The 13,084-nt window shown below is 47.7% G+C and overlaps 2 protein-coding genes across 2 annotated transcripts in view; one reads left to right on the forward strand and one right to left on the reverse strand.

Moving 5' to 3' along the window:
* Positions 1-2,051: 2,051 nt before the first annotated feature.
* Positions 2,052-7,560, reverse strand: C9H2orf68 (chromosome 9 C2orf68 homolog). Its single transcript, XM_059188259.1, has 4 exons — positions 7,335-7,560; positions 7,141-7,259; positions 6,089-6,240; positions 2,052-5,722 (listed from the first exon to the last, which is right to left on the reverse strand). The coding sequence occupies exons 1-4, from the start codon at positions 7,439-7,441 to the stop codon at positions 5,600-5,602; spliced, it is 501 nt and encodes a 166-aa protein (XP_059044242.1). The 5' UTR covers positions 7,442-7,560; the 3' UTR covers positions 2,052-5,599.
* A 1,834-nt stretch (positions 7,561-9,394) lies between these two features.
* USP39 (ubiquitin specific peptidase 39) overlaps positions 9,395-13,084 on the forward strand; it is a 28,304-nt gene continuing 24,614 nt past the window's right edge. The window contains exons 1-2 of the mRNA XM_059188263.1: positions 9,395-9,709; positions 11,850-11,919. Coding sequence (XP_059044246.1) covers positions 9,442-9,709; positions 11,850-11,919 — 338 coding nt within the window. The 5' untranslated portion in view covers positions 9,395-9,441. The remainder of the gene's footprint in view (positions 9,710-11,849; positions 11,920-13,084) is intronic.

A 13,084-nucleotide genomic window follows, 5' to 3' on the forward strand; every position in this document is an offset into this window, starting at 1 on the left:
CCCGCCGGGACGTGGAGTCCGTGCTGCCCCGGCCCCCGCGCCCGCGCTCGGCAGGAGACTACAACTCCCGAGCCCCCGCGCCCGAGGGCGGTGGGAACGTGGGCGGCGCCTGGACCTCGGGGGTCCTGGGCGCTGCGGGGTGGGACTCGGGCGGTGGCTCCGACTCCGAGGTGCCCAGAGTCCCCCTACCTTGTTTCTGAGGTGGGAGCTTCGGGGGAGCGGGAAGCTCTGGGACTGCGCCGCTGTGATTGGCATCGCGCATAAGCCTGGAGGAATCCTCCCTTCGCCGCTGGGCACATTTTTGCAGCCCGGACTGGCCGATAGTGAGACTTGGGGGAACCTCGCTCAATGCGGCTCCTCGTGTCTTCCTGTTCTAGGCGAGGCGGGTCCGCGGAAAAAAAGGGAGGACAAAGCCTTGGCTGTTGAATTCAAGTGCCCTGGATTTGGCTTATGTTTCCCTAGGCTCGGCAATTCATCAGATACTTATTTTCAAGTGTCCAGGGACACAGAATACTGTCCAGAAGTCAGTGTCCAAAACATGTTTCCTGGCTGATGAACACTTACTTCAAAGCCACAGAGACCAATGGATACCCATGGTCACACATGGCCAGGTATTGGTAAGCAAGAGAGGAGAGGCAGATTGGAGACCCTAAGCAATTTGAGAAGAGGAAACAGAATAGTGTGGGAATAAATTACCACTGACTTTACCAAAATGTACAGGCCACGGGTACCTACTTGGGCATTGGTGAAAAGGGTGGGAATAGTTTTCACATACTAAAAGTGTGTCTGGCACTATAAGAAGCCCAGCAGGTGCTGGCACCCCTGTCAGACAACACCTGGGCTGACAGATGGTTATCTGAAGGGAACATGGACCCAGACAGCTAGGAGCAGGGGAAGCTTAGGTCTGGCAGCATTGGAGAATCAGAGGTAATGTGCAGAAACAGGGGGCCATGTATTGTGAAGAAAAAATGGAGCAGATAAACTGCACAAGGGCTTGAAGGTGCAACCTTTTTTGGACCTAATGGAAAGTAAAAATGGAAACCAAAAATCTGTTGGAGAGCACTTTCCTCAGTCACTTCAGGACAAATAGATAAAGCAGGGCCAAGAAATATGGTTGAGCAGGGGCTGCTGGGGGCCTCAGTTGGTTAAATAAGTGTCTGCCTTCAGCCCAGGTCATGATCCCAGGGTCCTGGGACTGAGCCCTGTGTAGGGCTCCTTGTTCAGTGGGGCGCCTGCTTCTCTCTCTCCTTGACCACCCTCCCCAACTTGTGCCCTCAATTTCTGTCAAATAAAATCTTAAAAAAAAAAAAAAAACAAAAAAACCTGATGGTTGTGCAGAGTGATCACTGTACAATACCTGGCTGAAGCATCAGTGGGGTATAAAATCCAGTCCACTTTTTGCCAGCCATGCTCTGTGTCCCAGGACACAGAGGGGTTGCTTTCCAATTCACAGAGAAGCACCATCTTTCTGCCCAGGTGTTCTCATTTGGAGCAGGCACCTTTTCCTCACCTGCCCAATGGTGCTGTGAACCCTTAGCATTTCCTCTCTCATTGGAAGCTTTTTAAGTCTTAGTCAGCATTTAGTATATCCTGCTGAACTAGGTTTGGGTTCCTGTTCCAGTGTTACCATGAAGAAGACCTGAGAAGCTACTTAGGTCTGAAACCAGCTATTCTAACATAAAGTGAGGGTAAGATGGGCACTCTAGAGTCAATAGGCAAATTTGGCTTAGTAGAATAATCTCAGCAGTCCCTAAAGTAGAATTACCCCAGGATAAAACTCCCTAATAGGGAAGGACTCTTCATGGTACTTGGTAGGGTGGAGTCACTTATCAGATGAGTGGGAGCAGACATCTTTAATAGTCCCTTCCAGCTCTAATGCTATGTGGGTCTAGTTGTTATGCTCCAACCAGGAGGTTCTTAAAATAGTCAAGGCAAAGCAAGAGATGAGATTTCAAGGGCTGATTTTGTGGTGCTGAATGACTTTAGGGCAGGCATTTAATCTTCACTTTTCTTATGTACACAAGTGATTTCAAAACCCTTGGCAAAAACAGTGCTGTAAAAATAGTTTATTGCTTAAAAAGAATACTGTTTTCGAAAAGTACCCCCTTCCAATATTTTCAAATAATTTGCACAGTTCATTCATTCACACAGCAGAAACATCGGAAATGAAAAAACAGTAAGAATATATGGCTTGTTATACATTTAACACAACTTAACCAGTGCAACCAACCTCTCATCCTGGAGGCTCTGGGAAGGCAAAGGAGCCATATACTCAAGGTTGTAACTACTGGAGATATCTGAGGTGGGTGCCTACAGCTTCTTGACCATCTGAGTCCTCAGGGATAGAATAGGAAATTCAATGAGGGAGCTGAAAATTTTCCAAATAATTGTTAACATTCCATGCTGATACTCCCCAAAGGCTTGAAGGTAGGAAAAAAATCTGTCCTCATCCCTCTTTCTATATGCAAAGGTCTCATTTACTCTTGTGAACCAGCTGGGGATCCACTATCCTACTATCCAAGCATCCTGGCAAATGCACAGCAGGCTGGAGACTCACCACCACAGAGGGTTTTCTTCCAGCCCCATGGGCTAATCTCTAGTTGGCAGCACCCCTCATAGTGGATGGTGGAGGTGAAGTGCCCCTTTCAGAGCCTCATCCACAGGGTGAAGCATTTGTTACTGCCCACATTGGCCCTATTGGCTGGCCATGCACCACAGACTCCTACCCTCAGTAGAAAAAGCTTTACATTCTTCCTTCTCCTTGAATTACATTCTTCAAAGATTTCTAGGCTTGTGAACTGCTAGAGTTCAAGCTTCAGTGTTTACATAGCCCAAAGCCACTAAAACCCCCAGATTCCTTCTATTTATAGTATCACCCATGGAGGACCAGGCAACTGAAAGTCTAAAAATCCAAGGCCTTCTCTCAGTAAGTGAAGAACATTCATGGGCATGAGATAGGTCTACGAGACTATGAGAATTTTTTTTCTTTTTTTTTTGACCACCAAGAATAGATGTAGTCAAATGAGTGTTGGTTCTGAAGCAGCCTGCCTGAAGGCTCCACGGTTTCCAACAGCATGGGGCAGTCCTCTGTGACATGTCCAGAGCCTGTGGGTAATGCTCTGTAACATGCTCCTTGATGGCAAAGCATGGAGTTTTGAAAACAGCTGTAAGATGTCTAGAGGCAAGTCTGGTGAATAAACTGGACAGTAGCAGTACCATCATGGACCCCAGAGGAGGGGTGGCCATGAGCAGTGAGCCTGAGCTCTAAGGCTGTCAGTTGGCCAAGGGCCACCACCAGAGAAGCATTTCAGGCACATCCGGAGTAGTGGCGGCAAAACCACCAACAGGCCTCCCCAGAAGGACAACCTCTAATTTAAGTACGAGGCCTATTGCTTTCTATAGTCCTACTGTTTAAATGAGCTAAGAATGAGGATGCTTTCCTGGGTGGAAAATATTTTATATGCGCTTGGTAAGCAAAATGCCTCAAGAAAAAAAGTTCACCAATAAGTTTCTATCAGTCTCTTACCTGAGAGTGTGAGGGTTACGACAGACAGAAAAGGCTGTATTAGGTACACATTTTCCTTCTCACAAAAAGGAATGGAGGCTAAGATTTCAGGTGCCATGCCCCAATCTCCTCTTCTGGTCTTGTTTCTAATCCTGTAGTAAGTCCACGAAACAGGCCATCCAGTTGTGAGAAGACAGACCCAAAAAAGTATTTCCAGACTAGGAAGCCTAAGAGTTCCAGTGAGATCCTATGTCCAAGTCAGAAGAGCAGTTGAAGAGCTGGAAAACTAAAATCCCCAGTCCTCTGAGCTGCTGGAAGATTGGGGAGAGAGTATGGCACAGCCTCCTTGACCTGGAGACTCTCGAGGGTAGTTAACATTGTAAGTCAAAAGGCACTTCTAGCCTGGCTGAGTAAGTGGAGGGCAGACTTTCTCTTCTGAAAGTAGAAATGAGCCCAGGACTGGCAAATTTAAGGCATTTAACCTTGGGCCAACTCTGTGGGTCAGGAACACTCTGGTCCCTGGCTCCCTTCACCATCAGGCCCATCTCAGTTATCTACCTCACTCACTTTCCCAGAATTCCTCTGGCACTGCAAGCTGTGGCTTAATGGATTCTAATGATGTAGTTGAAGTAGCTGCCTTGCCCCATTTCTGAGGTGGTAGATTTTCAGGGGTGTAGGCACAAACCAACAGTGCCCTCAGGTGTCCTTTAAGAGAAAAGTCGCTGAGATGGAACAGTCAGACTGATCTTGAGACCCTGATGTAGAAAAACTCCTGGGGCAGAGGGACTTTGGTTTCAAGAAGTCTTAGTGTTCATGGGCTCATTTAAACCCCACACTTCAAGTCACTGAGGTTAGGTCAATTGTTGGAAATCTGTAGGAGGTTGGAACTGCGGTGCATAGGATGTCTTGTGGATGTCTCAGACCTTAGCTAGCCCTGCATTAGGGAAACAGGTCACTGAGTTGAAGACAGTGATATTCCTAGGATCTATATACTCTTGGGAGATGGGAAAGGAGAAAGAATGGGGCAGGGGCAGGGCAGATGAGAGAGGCTCATTTCGCAGCCCATTATATGGGCCTTTTTCTTTCTTTTTTTTCCCCAACTAGGGCTCCAAATAGGCAATTATTGCTCATGTTGAATTTCCCTTTGTATGTACATTTGAGACTGTTAAATCACATTTGGAGAGTCAGTTTCAAGCTTGTTTTGATAATTCCCCTTTAACCTGAGCAAAGGATGGTCTGTTCAGAGCTAGGAATGAGGTTGGAAACTGGAATCCTGTAGCCCTAACCAAGGGAGGTTTTGCTGCAAGAAATCCTTGCAATTGAGTTCTGGTATCATCTTCCTAGGTCTCTTCATCTAGACAGTGCAAAGCAGAGCAATGTGAGAGAAACTTGCAAAAGCCATGGAAGGATAGGGAGACATGCTTGCAAGACAGTCTCAAAAATGAACATCTCCCATGTTACTGGTATCAGAATTACTGAGAGAGCTTGTCAGAAAGGTAAACCCCCCAGAACTCCCCACCTCCAAAGTCCTGAGCAGTTGGGAGGTCCACAGTCACCTTGGGAGGTGGGGTGGAACTGACGGGTTCTGAGACAAAGATGAAGGAATGGAAAGAACAAAGAAACAGCTGAAAAAAAGGTCTAGGAAAACATGGATGGAAGTGAGCAGAAGCAAGGAAAAAAGGAACTGTAAAACTACAAACACGGTTCATTAAGTTGGGTGGAACAGCAGCAGGTAGGTGTCCCACGGCATATGACCTCAGTAAGAAAGCAGCATGCTGGCACAAGGTTTCAAAAACCTCAGCTCTCCCTGGAATCTCTGCTTCTAGAACACCAAGTTAGCCAAACAAAATTCTCAAATTCCAGAATACTCAGCTGGTCAAATGGGCCAACATACAAGAAAGAATGGCCTGCAAAGCAGGTTTGTCCCTGTAACACTCAGTTCCTATGGATGTTGAGCTTGGTGTGTAGGTGTGTGTGTGTGTGTGTGTGTGTGTGTGTCTGTGAAGATCAGCTCAGACTGGTCCTGACACCCCCAAACTAGGAGTGAGCTCCCTGGGCAGTGAATCCAGCCTGGTGAGAATGCCTTCAGCCTGGTCAGTGTTGGCTCTGGCGCTTTGTGATCTCCTCCTGGACGCGCAACTTCAGGGCCTCTCGCATTGGTGGATCCAGAGGCGTGTGTGCGGACACCTCCTCAATCACCCTTCCTGGATCATCGTCCTATGTGGAGGAAGAGTCAAGAAGCTCAGGGCTGGGCATCTTCTGGAAAGGGGACCTGCCCTGTCCCTAGACAACACTCTCACAGAACTCCATTTGATTCATGGCTTCTTGCCAGTGCCTGCCATTTCCCAGGTGTCCCCTGTGATAGTGATTTTCAGCTGGGAGCCACATGCCCTCCCAGGGGCCTGCTGAGGATCACTGTGTGACAGGGGTGAGTTGTGCTCAAAACCACTGCCCAGCAGTCTACGCTCCTATGTGGAGCCGACCCTTCCCACTGGCCCTGAGGGAAACAGTGGCTCAGGCTCTGGCAGTGATTTCTAGCACGGCCCAGGACCTTCAGGCTGCAGCTATTTCCACGAGGCATACCTGATACACGATAACTGAGGTGACCTCTCCGCTGTCTGCCTCATATTCTAAACAGAAGAGCTGATGGCCAGAAGGTTCTGGCTCGGAGCTGCCACTACTGCTGCTTTCACTGGACTCCCCACAGTCTGGGTTGCTTAGGTGGGTCGAGCCATCTGGAAGGATGAATCACAGTGAGAGGGAAGAGGGGAAGGCTGCTGGAGTCCCTGCCCACACGGAGGAAACACGAAAACATACCATAAAGAAAGTCCCGATCTTCTCAGGGGCTCTGTGCGTGTGTGTTATGTGTTAAGTGCACACCCAATCAATAGTTTCATTTACCTTTGTATCCCTGCTCTGGGGCCAGCACAATCCTATCATGTGATAGATACACAATACACCTTCATCTAGTGAATAAGCTTGCAAGGTAGTGGAGAGGTGGCCAGAGTCCTACCTGGGTTCATATCCAGGCTCTGTCATTTATTAGCTATGAGAGACCTTGGGCAAGTTAGCCTCTCTACTCCTGTTTTCTATGAAACAAGTGACAGGAGTTTCCTTCTTATGGGATCCAATGAAAATAAAATGAATTAACATACCCAAGATCTAAAAATACTTTTAAGTAACACCAAACAAGTTTAGTGCCACCCTAGCTATTGTGATCTCTAGGTCCCTGGGAAGCTGGAGAAAAGGCCATTTTAAATACTGAGTTTGAGTTTCATTCTACACCTATGTCCTGGTCAGCTACAGCTGTGCCAAGCTAGCTCTGCGTCAGCTAGTGAGAACCCTAAAGCACAGGATGGTGGGCAAACCAGTAGACAAACCACTTACTTGCCGGCTCCCAGGTATTTCCTATTAATAGTGATGCTTAACTGGGGGCTACGAGCCTTCTCTGTTCTCAGAGAGAATCAGTGAGCGAATGAGCGTCGAGGTAGGGGTTCCGGGAAGGAACGATATGAACTGAGCCTTGGGGGTTAATAAGTGGCTTTTTCCACGTAGAGAAAGGAGCGCGTAGAGAGAGCGCTGGGGGCTGAAAGAGCGCGAGGGATGGAGGAGGCAGGCGGGGTGGGCGGCCTCACCTCGGTGTCGCGGCAGGTACACCTGCAGGTCGGGCTTGCGGGGCCGCGTCGGCGCGGGCGTGTGCCGCCTCCTCGCCTTCTCCTTGGCCGCCTGCTTCACCTTCTTGTCATAGTCGTCCCTGCGGGGAGCCGAGCGGGAGTCAGGGACCGCCGGGCCAAGCTAGGCTGGGGGCGGCGGCGGGAAGGGGCGGTACCGGGCGAGCTGGTTCCGTCGGATGTGGTGCACAAAGCCGTGGCTCATGTCCAGCCGCCCGCCAGGCTTGCAGCAGAGCCCGGGCCCGGGATCTGGTGCCGCTTCCATCTGGAGCCTTGCGCTGGGAGCCTCCGCCAACTCAGCGGCCCCAACGGCCGCCTTCCCGCCGGGCGAGTACCGCACCGCCCCTCGTCCGACTTCCGGCCCCGCGCCCTGACGTCCCGCCCCGAAAGAGCCTGCCGGGCCGAGCGTCGCGGCGCCGGGAGTTCCCGACGCCGGTGCTGGGACGGGGCATGCGCGGCTTTCACTCCCCGTCGGGGCTTTCCTTTGTCACGTTAGCACTAGGAAACAGGATTTAAGCTTACTGCTGATACATCAGAAAATTCAGAAAAACACAAAGCACCCATTACACCACTCAGTGGTCGGTGTGGAGTCTTCCTTTCCTTTTTGCGGTGAGAAAATGCTGTAGAACTCCCATCCCCGGTTGTGTGACCTCGGCTGACCATTGAAGCCCGCGGAGCCTCAGTGTCCTCATCGGTAAACGAGGCCGAGGCCACTGAGCGCATTTACCTCAAAAGAGGTTGTGAGGAGGCGAGACTAGGGCAGGGCACACAGCGGCACCCTGGCCGCACAGCCCTGCGAAGGCTGCTGGCGACTGGGGCGCCCCTTCTAGCCGGTCCAGAGCCCGAACCCACACGATCCACATCTCAACTGTCCCCTCGGGAGGACTCAGCGCTTTTCAGAATCTGAGTGTTTAGTTTGGGAGTCCTTTTTAAAAAAATGACAAAATTAGAAATTTGTGGTTAGTACAGCGACATACTGGTATATCCACACGATGGAATACCGCTGAGCAATAAAAAAGGAACAAGTTGTTGATAGACGCAAGCACATGGATGAATCTCAAAATAAATTCTCCTAGCCAAAGGCACCAGGCAAAAAAGAGGACACGCCGTGGGCTTCCATTTAAATAAAACGGCTTTCTTTTTTTTAAAGATTTTATTTATTTATTTGATAGAGAGGGAAATCACAAGTAGGCAGAGAGGCAGGCAGAGAGGAGGGAAGCACGCTCCCCGCTGAGAAGAGAGCCCGATGCGGCGCTCGATGCGGGGCTCGATCCCAGGACCTTGGGATCATGACCTGAGCCAAAGGCAGAAGCTTTAACCCACTGAACCACCCAGGCGCCCCATAAAACTGCTTTGTAGTGAGAGAAGGCAGATGTTTGGGGAAGGACAATTTTGAGGCTGATGGGTAGGTTTCTTATCTTGATTGTGGTGATGGCTTCAGAGGGTATACACCCATCCGTCAGTATTTTGCAAATTGCACATTTTATTTTATTTTTTAAAAAGATTTTTATTTATTTATTTGGGGGACAGAGAGCACAAGTAGGCGGGGCGGGGGGGGGGGAGCAGGCCCTGCTGAGCAGAGCCTGATGCAGGGCTGGATCCAGCTGGATCCAGCACCCTGAGATCATGACCTGAGCCGAAGGCAGAGGCAACCCATTGAGCCACCCAGGTGTCCCAAATTGTACTCTTTAAGCATACATTTGATTGCATGTCAGTTTCATCTAGGTAAAACTATACAAACAAGCTAGTTCAGGGCCGAGGACAGGGTCGTGAAGGTCACAGGCCCCGAAGTCTGAGCTTTATTAGCGTCAAGGTTGTCTCTGGCTGACGTTTGCATTTTCCTGTGATGCCAAGAATAATTGTGTAAATGTGGAATAGAGTAGCCAGGCCGCTCCATGGGGGGGATGGTTTGGGGATGTAGCCTAGTTCTTTGGTGCCCAGTGACTGTGGAGACGACCTCCCGATTCTGTTTCCCGGGCACAAAGTATGTCGAAGAAATCCGGGGCCCAAAGACAACTTGCTTTTAATCCAGAAAATTATGGGTAAAGTGGCAGTAGGCCCGCAGTCTTTTCCCAGGTGTGCACGCAGACGCTAAGAGGCCACAGGAGGCGCAGTACTTCCCAGAAGTTTCTCGCGGCATGATATGTCCTCCACGGCGACTCGTAGAGAGCCCAGCTTTCCATAACAGCTCCGCTCCTAATTGGCTATCTGCCGCGCGCTCCTGCGTGCCTGGAGCCTGCGCAGAGCGACTCGGCCGTAGTGGCGATGTCCGGCCGGTCCAAGCGTGAATCTCGTGGTTCTACCCGCGGGAAGCGCGAGTCCGAGTCGCGGGGCAGCTCGGGTCGCGTTAAGCGGGAGCGAGACCGGGAGCGGGAGGCCGAGGCGCCGAGCTCCCGGGGCAGCCCAGTGCGTGTGAAGCGGGAGGTCGAGCCGGTGAGCGCGCGGGAGGCCCCGGCGCCCGTAGTCCCGGCTGTGCGGGTGAAGCGGGAGCGCGAGGCTGACGAGGACTCTGAGCCTGAGCGGGAGGTGCGAGGTGCGCGGGGCTGGCCGGGGCCGGACCGGGGCGGGCTCGAGCTGCACTCTCACGTTCTCCTTTTTCTCTTCTCAACTTTCCCTGGGAGTGGAGGTGGGCGTGGGGTTAGGGGATTCACACTCCTAGTGTCCGCGACCAGACTCGACTGCATGGTAGTGAGGACAGTACTAATTCCCTGAGGCTTTATAATTTTTTTTCTGGTCCTGGTTATCTGTGTATGATTTTACTTTAATATTAGATTTTCTTGCTTAGGGTCCTCTGACATATTTTTGTATTACAGTCCAGGATAGCACTTTGGTCATAGAAAGTGTTTGATAAATATTCTTTGAATAATTGATAATTTCAGGGTATTCTTTGTTTTTCTAAAGTACCTTGTCAGGTTCAGGTTTCCCCTTCTTTGGAAAAGAAGTTGTTTCTTAGATACCTTGTGTAATTGTGATGAGGTTTTTCCTCTGAGACACACTAGGATCACACTTTCTGTTCTGGCTTGTTTTTTGTTTGTTTGTTTTTTCCCTTTCATTTTTATGATGAAATAGATCACAGGAACTAAGATGGACTGAATATAACGCACAAGTATAGTTTAAAGAAGAGTGGAAATACACAACTTGTTAAGAATTGTGAAGGGTTTAAGATTTTATTTGCAAGCTGCCTAGTTAGCCTGCCAATTTTCTGGATGCTGATGAAGACAGGACAAGTTCCTGTAGCATCATTTTCCACAGTGCAGTTTGAAGAGAACTTATACTCACAGTGGGTGGCCTTCCAGGAGAGGAACTCTGGGCTTAAAGAATGTGGATGTTTTTGTGGTCTGTGAACTTGACTCCCTTTTCCTCTGTAGGGAGACGACCCCCCCCCCCCCACCCCGTTGCTGTTTACTATACAAATATCCTTGTTTTAAGGTAGTCTGGAGGCAGACAGTGCCCCTGGTCACAATATGGGCAGAAACATGAGACACCCACGGAGGATTGTCTCCTAATGCTTCAGCATTAGAAGTGGCACATAACCAGTATCTTAGAAGCTCCCATAGACCCCTTCCCAGTTGTATCTACTTTCCTTCCTTGCTTGAAAATTCACTATTTTGAAATTTTTTCTAACCAGATCTATTTTTATTTTTAGTTTTACCTCATATATGTGTTTCTAAGTAGTACTGTTTTACTTTGTGTTTGATATAAATGGAATCATACTATATATAACCTTCTGATTTGTCTGTTGGGTTTTTTTTGTTGTTGTTGTTTTGTTGTGTTTTGTTTTTTTGCTAGCCGTATTTTTTTTTAAAGATTTTATTTATTTATTTCACACAGAGAGAGAGATCGATCACATGTAGGCAGAGAGGCAGGCAGAGAGAGAGGGGGAAGCAGGCTCCCTGCTGAGCAGAGAGCCCGATGCGGGACTCGATCCCAGAACCCTGAGATCTTGACCTGAGCTGAAAGCAGAGGCTTAACCCACTGAGCCACCCAGGTGCCCTGCTAGCCGTATTTTTGAGGTTCATCCAAATAGATGTTTATGGCTGTGTAGTGTTGTATTGATAATATACCCGAATGTTGTTTATCCATTTATTTGTGGTGGATATTTGTTTCCATGTTGTTTGTTTCCATGTTGGCCCTTTTAAATATCACTGTTATAAATATCTTTAGTAAAGCACTCCCAGTGTACCTGTGCAGAAGTTTCTCTCTGGTTTATAAGTAGATTGCTGGGTTAGAGGTCTGCATATTTTCAGCTTTGATCTTGCTGTTTTTCAGAAGGTTGTAACAGTTTACACTCTCACCAGCAGTACATGAACATTTCCACTGCTCTCTGTATTTGTCAACACTTGGAATTTTCTGGTTTTATTTTCCCTGTGATAGGTGTGAAGTGGTATATTGAAGTAGTATAAAATCGGCATTTTCTTGAATGTTGATGAGGGTTATAGTCCTCATTTTCTGTTGGGTTGTCTTTTTCTTATCCCTTCACCATATTTATGTAATCTGCAATTGAATCGTTTGTTGGTTATATGTGTTTCAAATATGTTCTCCCAGTTTGGTGTATTTCTGGCCACCAGTGAAGGGGCCCATTCTATTGGGCTTTTCTCATTTGTTTGTTTGTACTAGTAGTTGACCCTGAGTATGTTTCCCATTTTCACAGCCTATGATGATTTTCCTTTCAGCAAAGAATGGCCGTGTGGATTCCGAGGACCGGAGGAGTCGCCATTGCCCCTACCTTGATACCATTAACAGGTTAGTAGAACAGGGATGCTGAGGGCAGAAAACACAATGGAATCTATGCAGAAAATTCTTTGAACAGTACATTGACAGGTTCACAAACTTTATCCCTTTTAAAGCTTTCTGCAAGAAAATTGTATTTCTTGCCATATTTATTAATCTTGGCTTTTTAATATAAAGTGTTAGAGGGTGTTTTTTTTAGGGTGGGCATGTGTATAAAGAGCTTTTAGTTTATCTTGAATTTCCTTGATGGTATAACAGGGTACATGGTGTTCTTAAATGACAGTAGCAAATTTAAGAATCTTTTGAGTATTCTTTATGTGCTAGATACTACTTAATGTGGCCAGAATTCAACAGAGAAAGGAGAAACAGATAAACATATCCTAAAGCAGAGGTAGCTACCTCATCCTTATTTCTTTTCCCTGGTCCCCGTTGGCATGTTTGGATGCTTTTCAACTTACACTCTAAGATAGTACTGTCCAATATATAGATTAGATACAGAACTTCTCTCAGTAGTGGAATTACTTTTTATATAGGCTATCCATTGTGACAGGCTCAAGCCTCTCTATGGCTAGAGAGGACTTGAAACATGGCTTGAGGAACCCAGTTTCAGATTTTAATTATTTTAAATTTAAATGTCAGTATCCACTTGTAGCTATTGTGTCCTTTAATGGACAATGCATTTTTATTGGGACCATTACCAATTAATTATAGTTAATATTTGAGGAGAAATCTCTTTGTCACTTGTGGATTCAGTGGAAGTAAAGTTTTTTGTCCCATAACCTGCCCGCTACTCAAATAACATTACTTTGCAGTGAATAAGTAATCTATTTGTAGGTATTCTCCTAATATTCAGACTTTCTATTTATTTTTATGGACAAAAATAGATTTTTCTCTTATAAGAGGGTTTGTTCACTCTTTTGATTTCCTTCCATTACCTGTCTTGTTTTTCCTGGAGAGGGGGAGAGTCTTGAGCAGGTTCCACACCTAGCACAGAGCCTGACATGGGGTTAGATCTCACAACCCTGAGATCATGACCTGAGCTAAAATCAGGAGTTGGACACTTAACTGACTGAGCCAACCGGTTGCCCTCGTCCCCAGTCTTTTAATCTGGAATGCCATTTCTGTCCTGTTACATTAGTCCTGCTTTTAACTTTTCCTCCAGAGAAAGCAACTGCTG

Source organism: Mustela lutreola, chromosome 9 (assembly GCF_030435805.1).
Source record: "Mustela lutreola isolate mMusLut2 chromosome 9, mMusLut2.pri, whole genome shotgun sequence".
NCBI lineage: Eukaryota > Metazoa > Chordata > Mammalia > Carnivora > Mustelidae > Mustela > Mustela lutreola.

What these genes read in the sequence shown, in the direction of transcription:
- C9H2orf68 (XM_059188259.1), bottom strand. Translation starts at nt 7,441, where the DNA reads ATGGAAGCGGCACCAGATCCCGGGCCCGGGCTCTGCTGCAAGCCTGGC. An exon ending in CGACGGAACCAGCTCGCCCG is followed by an intron (nt 7,260 to 7,334) that starts GTACCGCCCCTT and finishes GGCTCCCCGCAG; the next exon opens with GGACGACTATGACAAGAAGG. An exon ending in CCTCAGTTATCGTGTATCAG is followed by an intron (nt 5,723 to 6,088) that starts GTATGCCTCGTG and finishes TCCTCCACATAG; the next exon opens with GACGATGATCCAGGAAGGGT.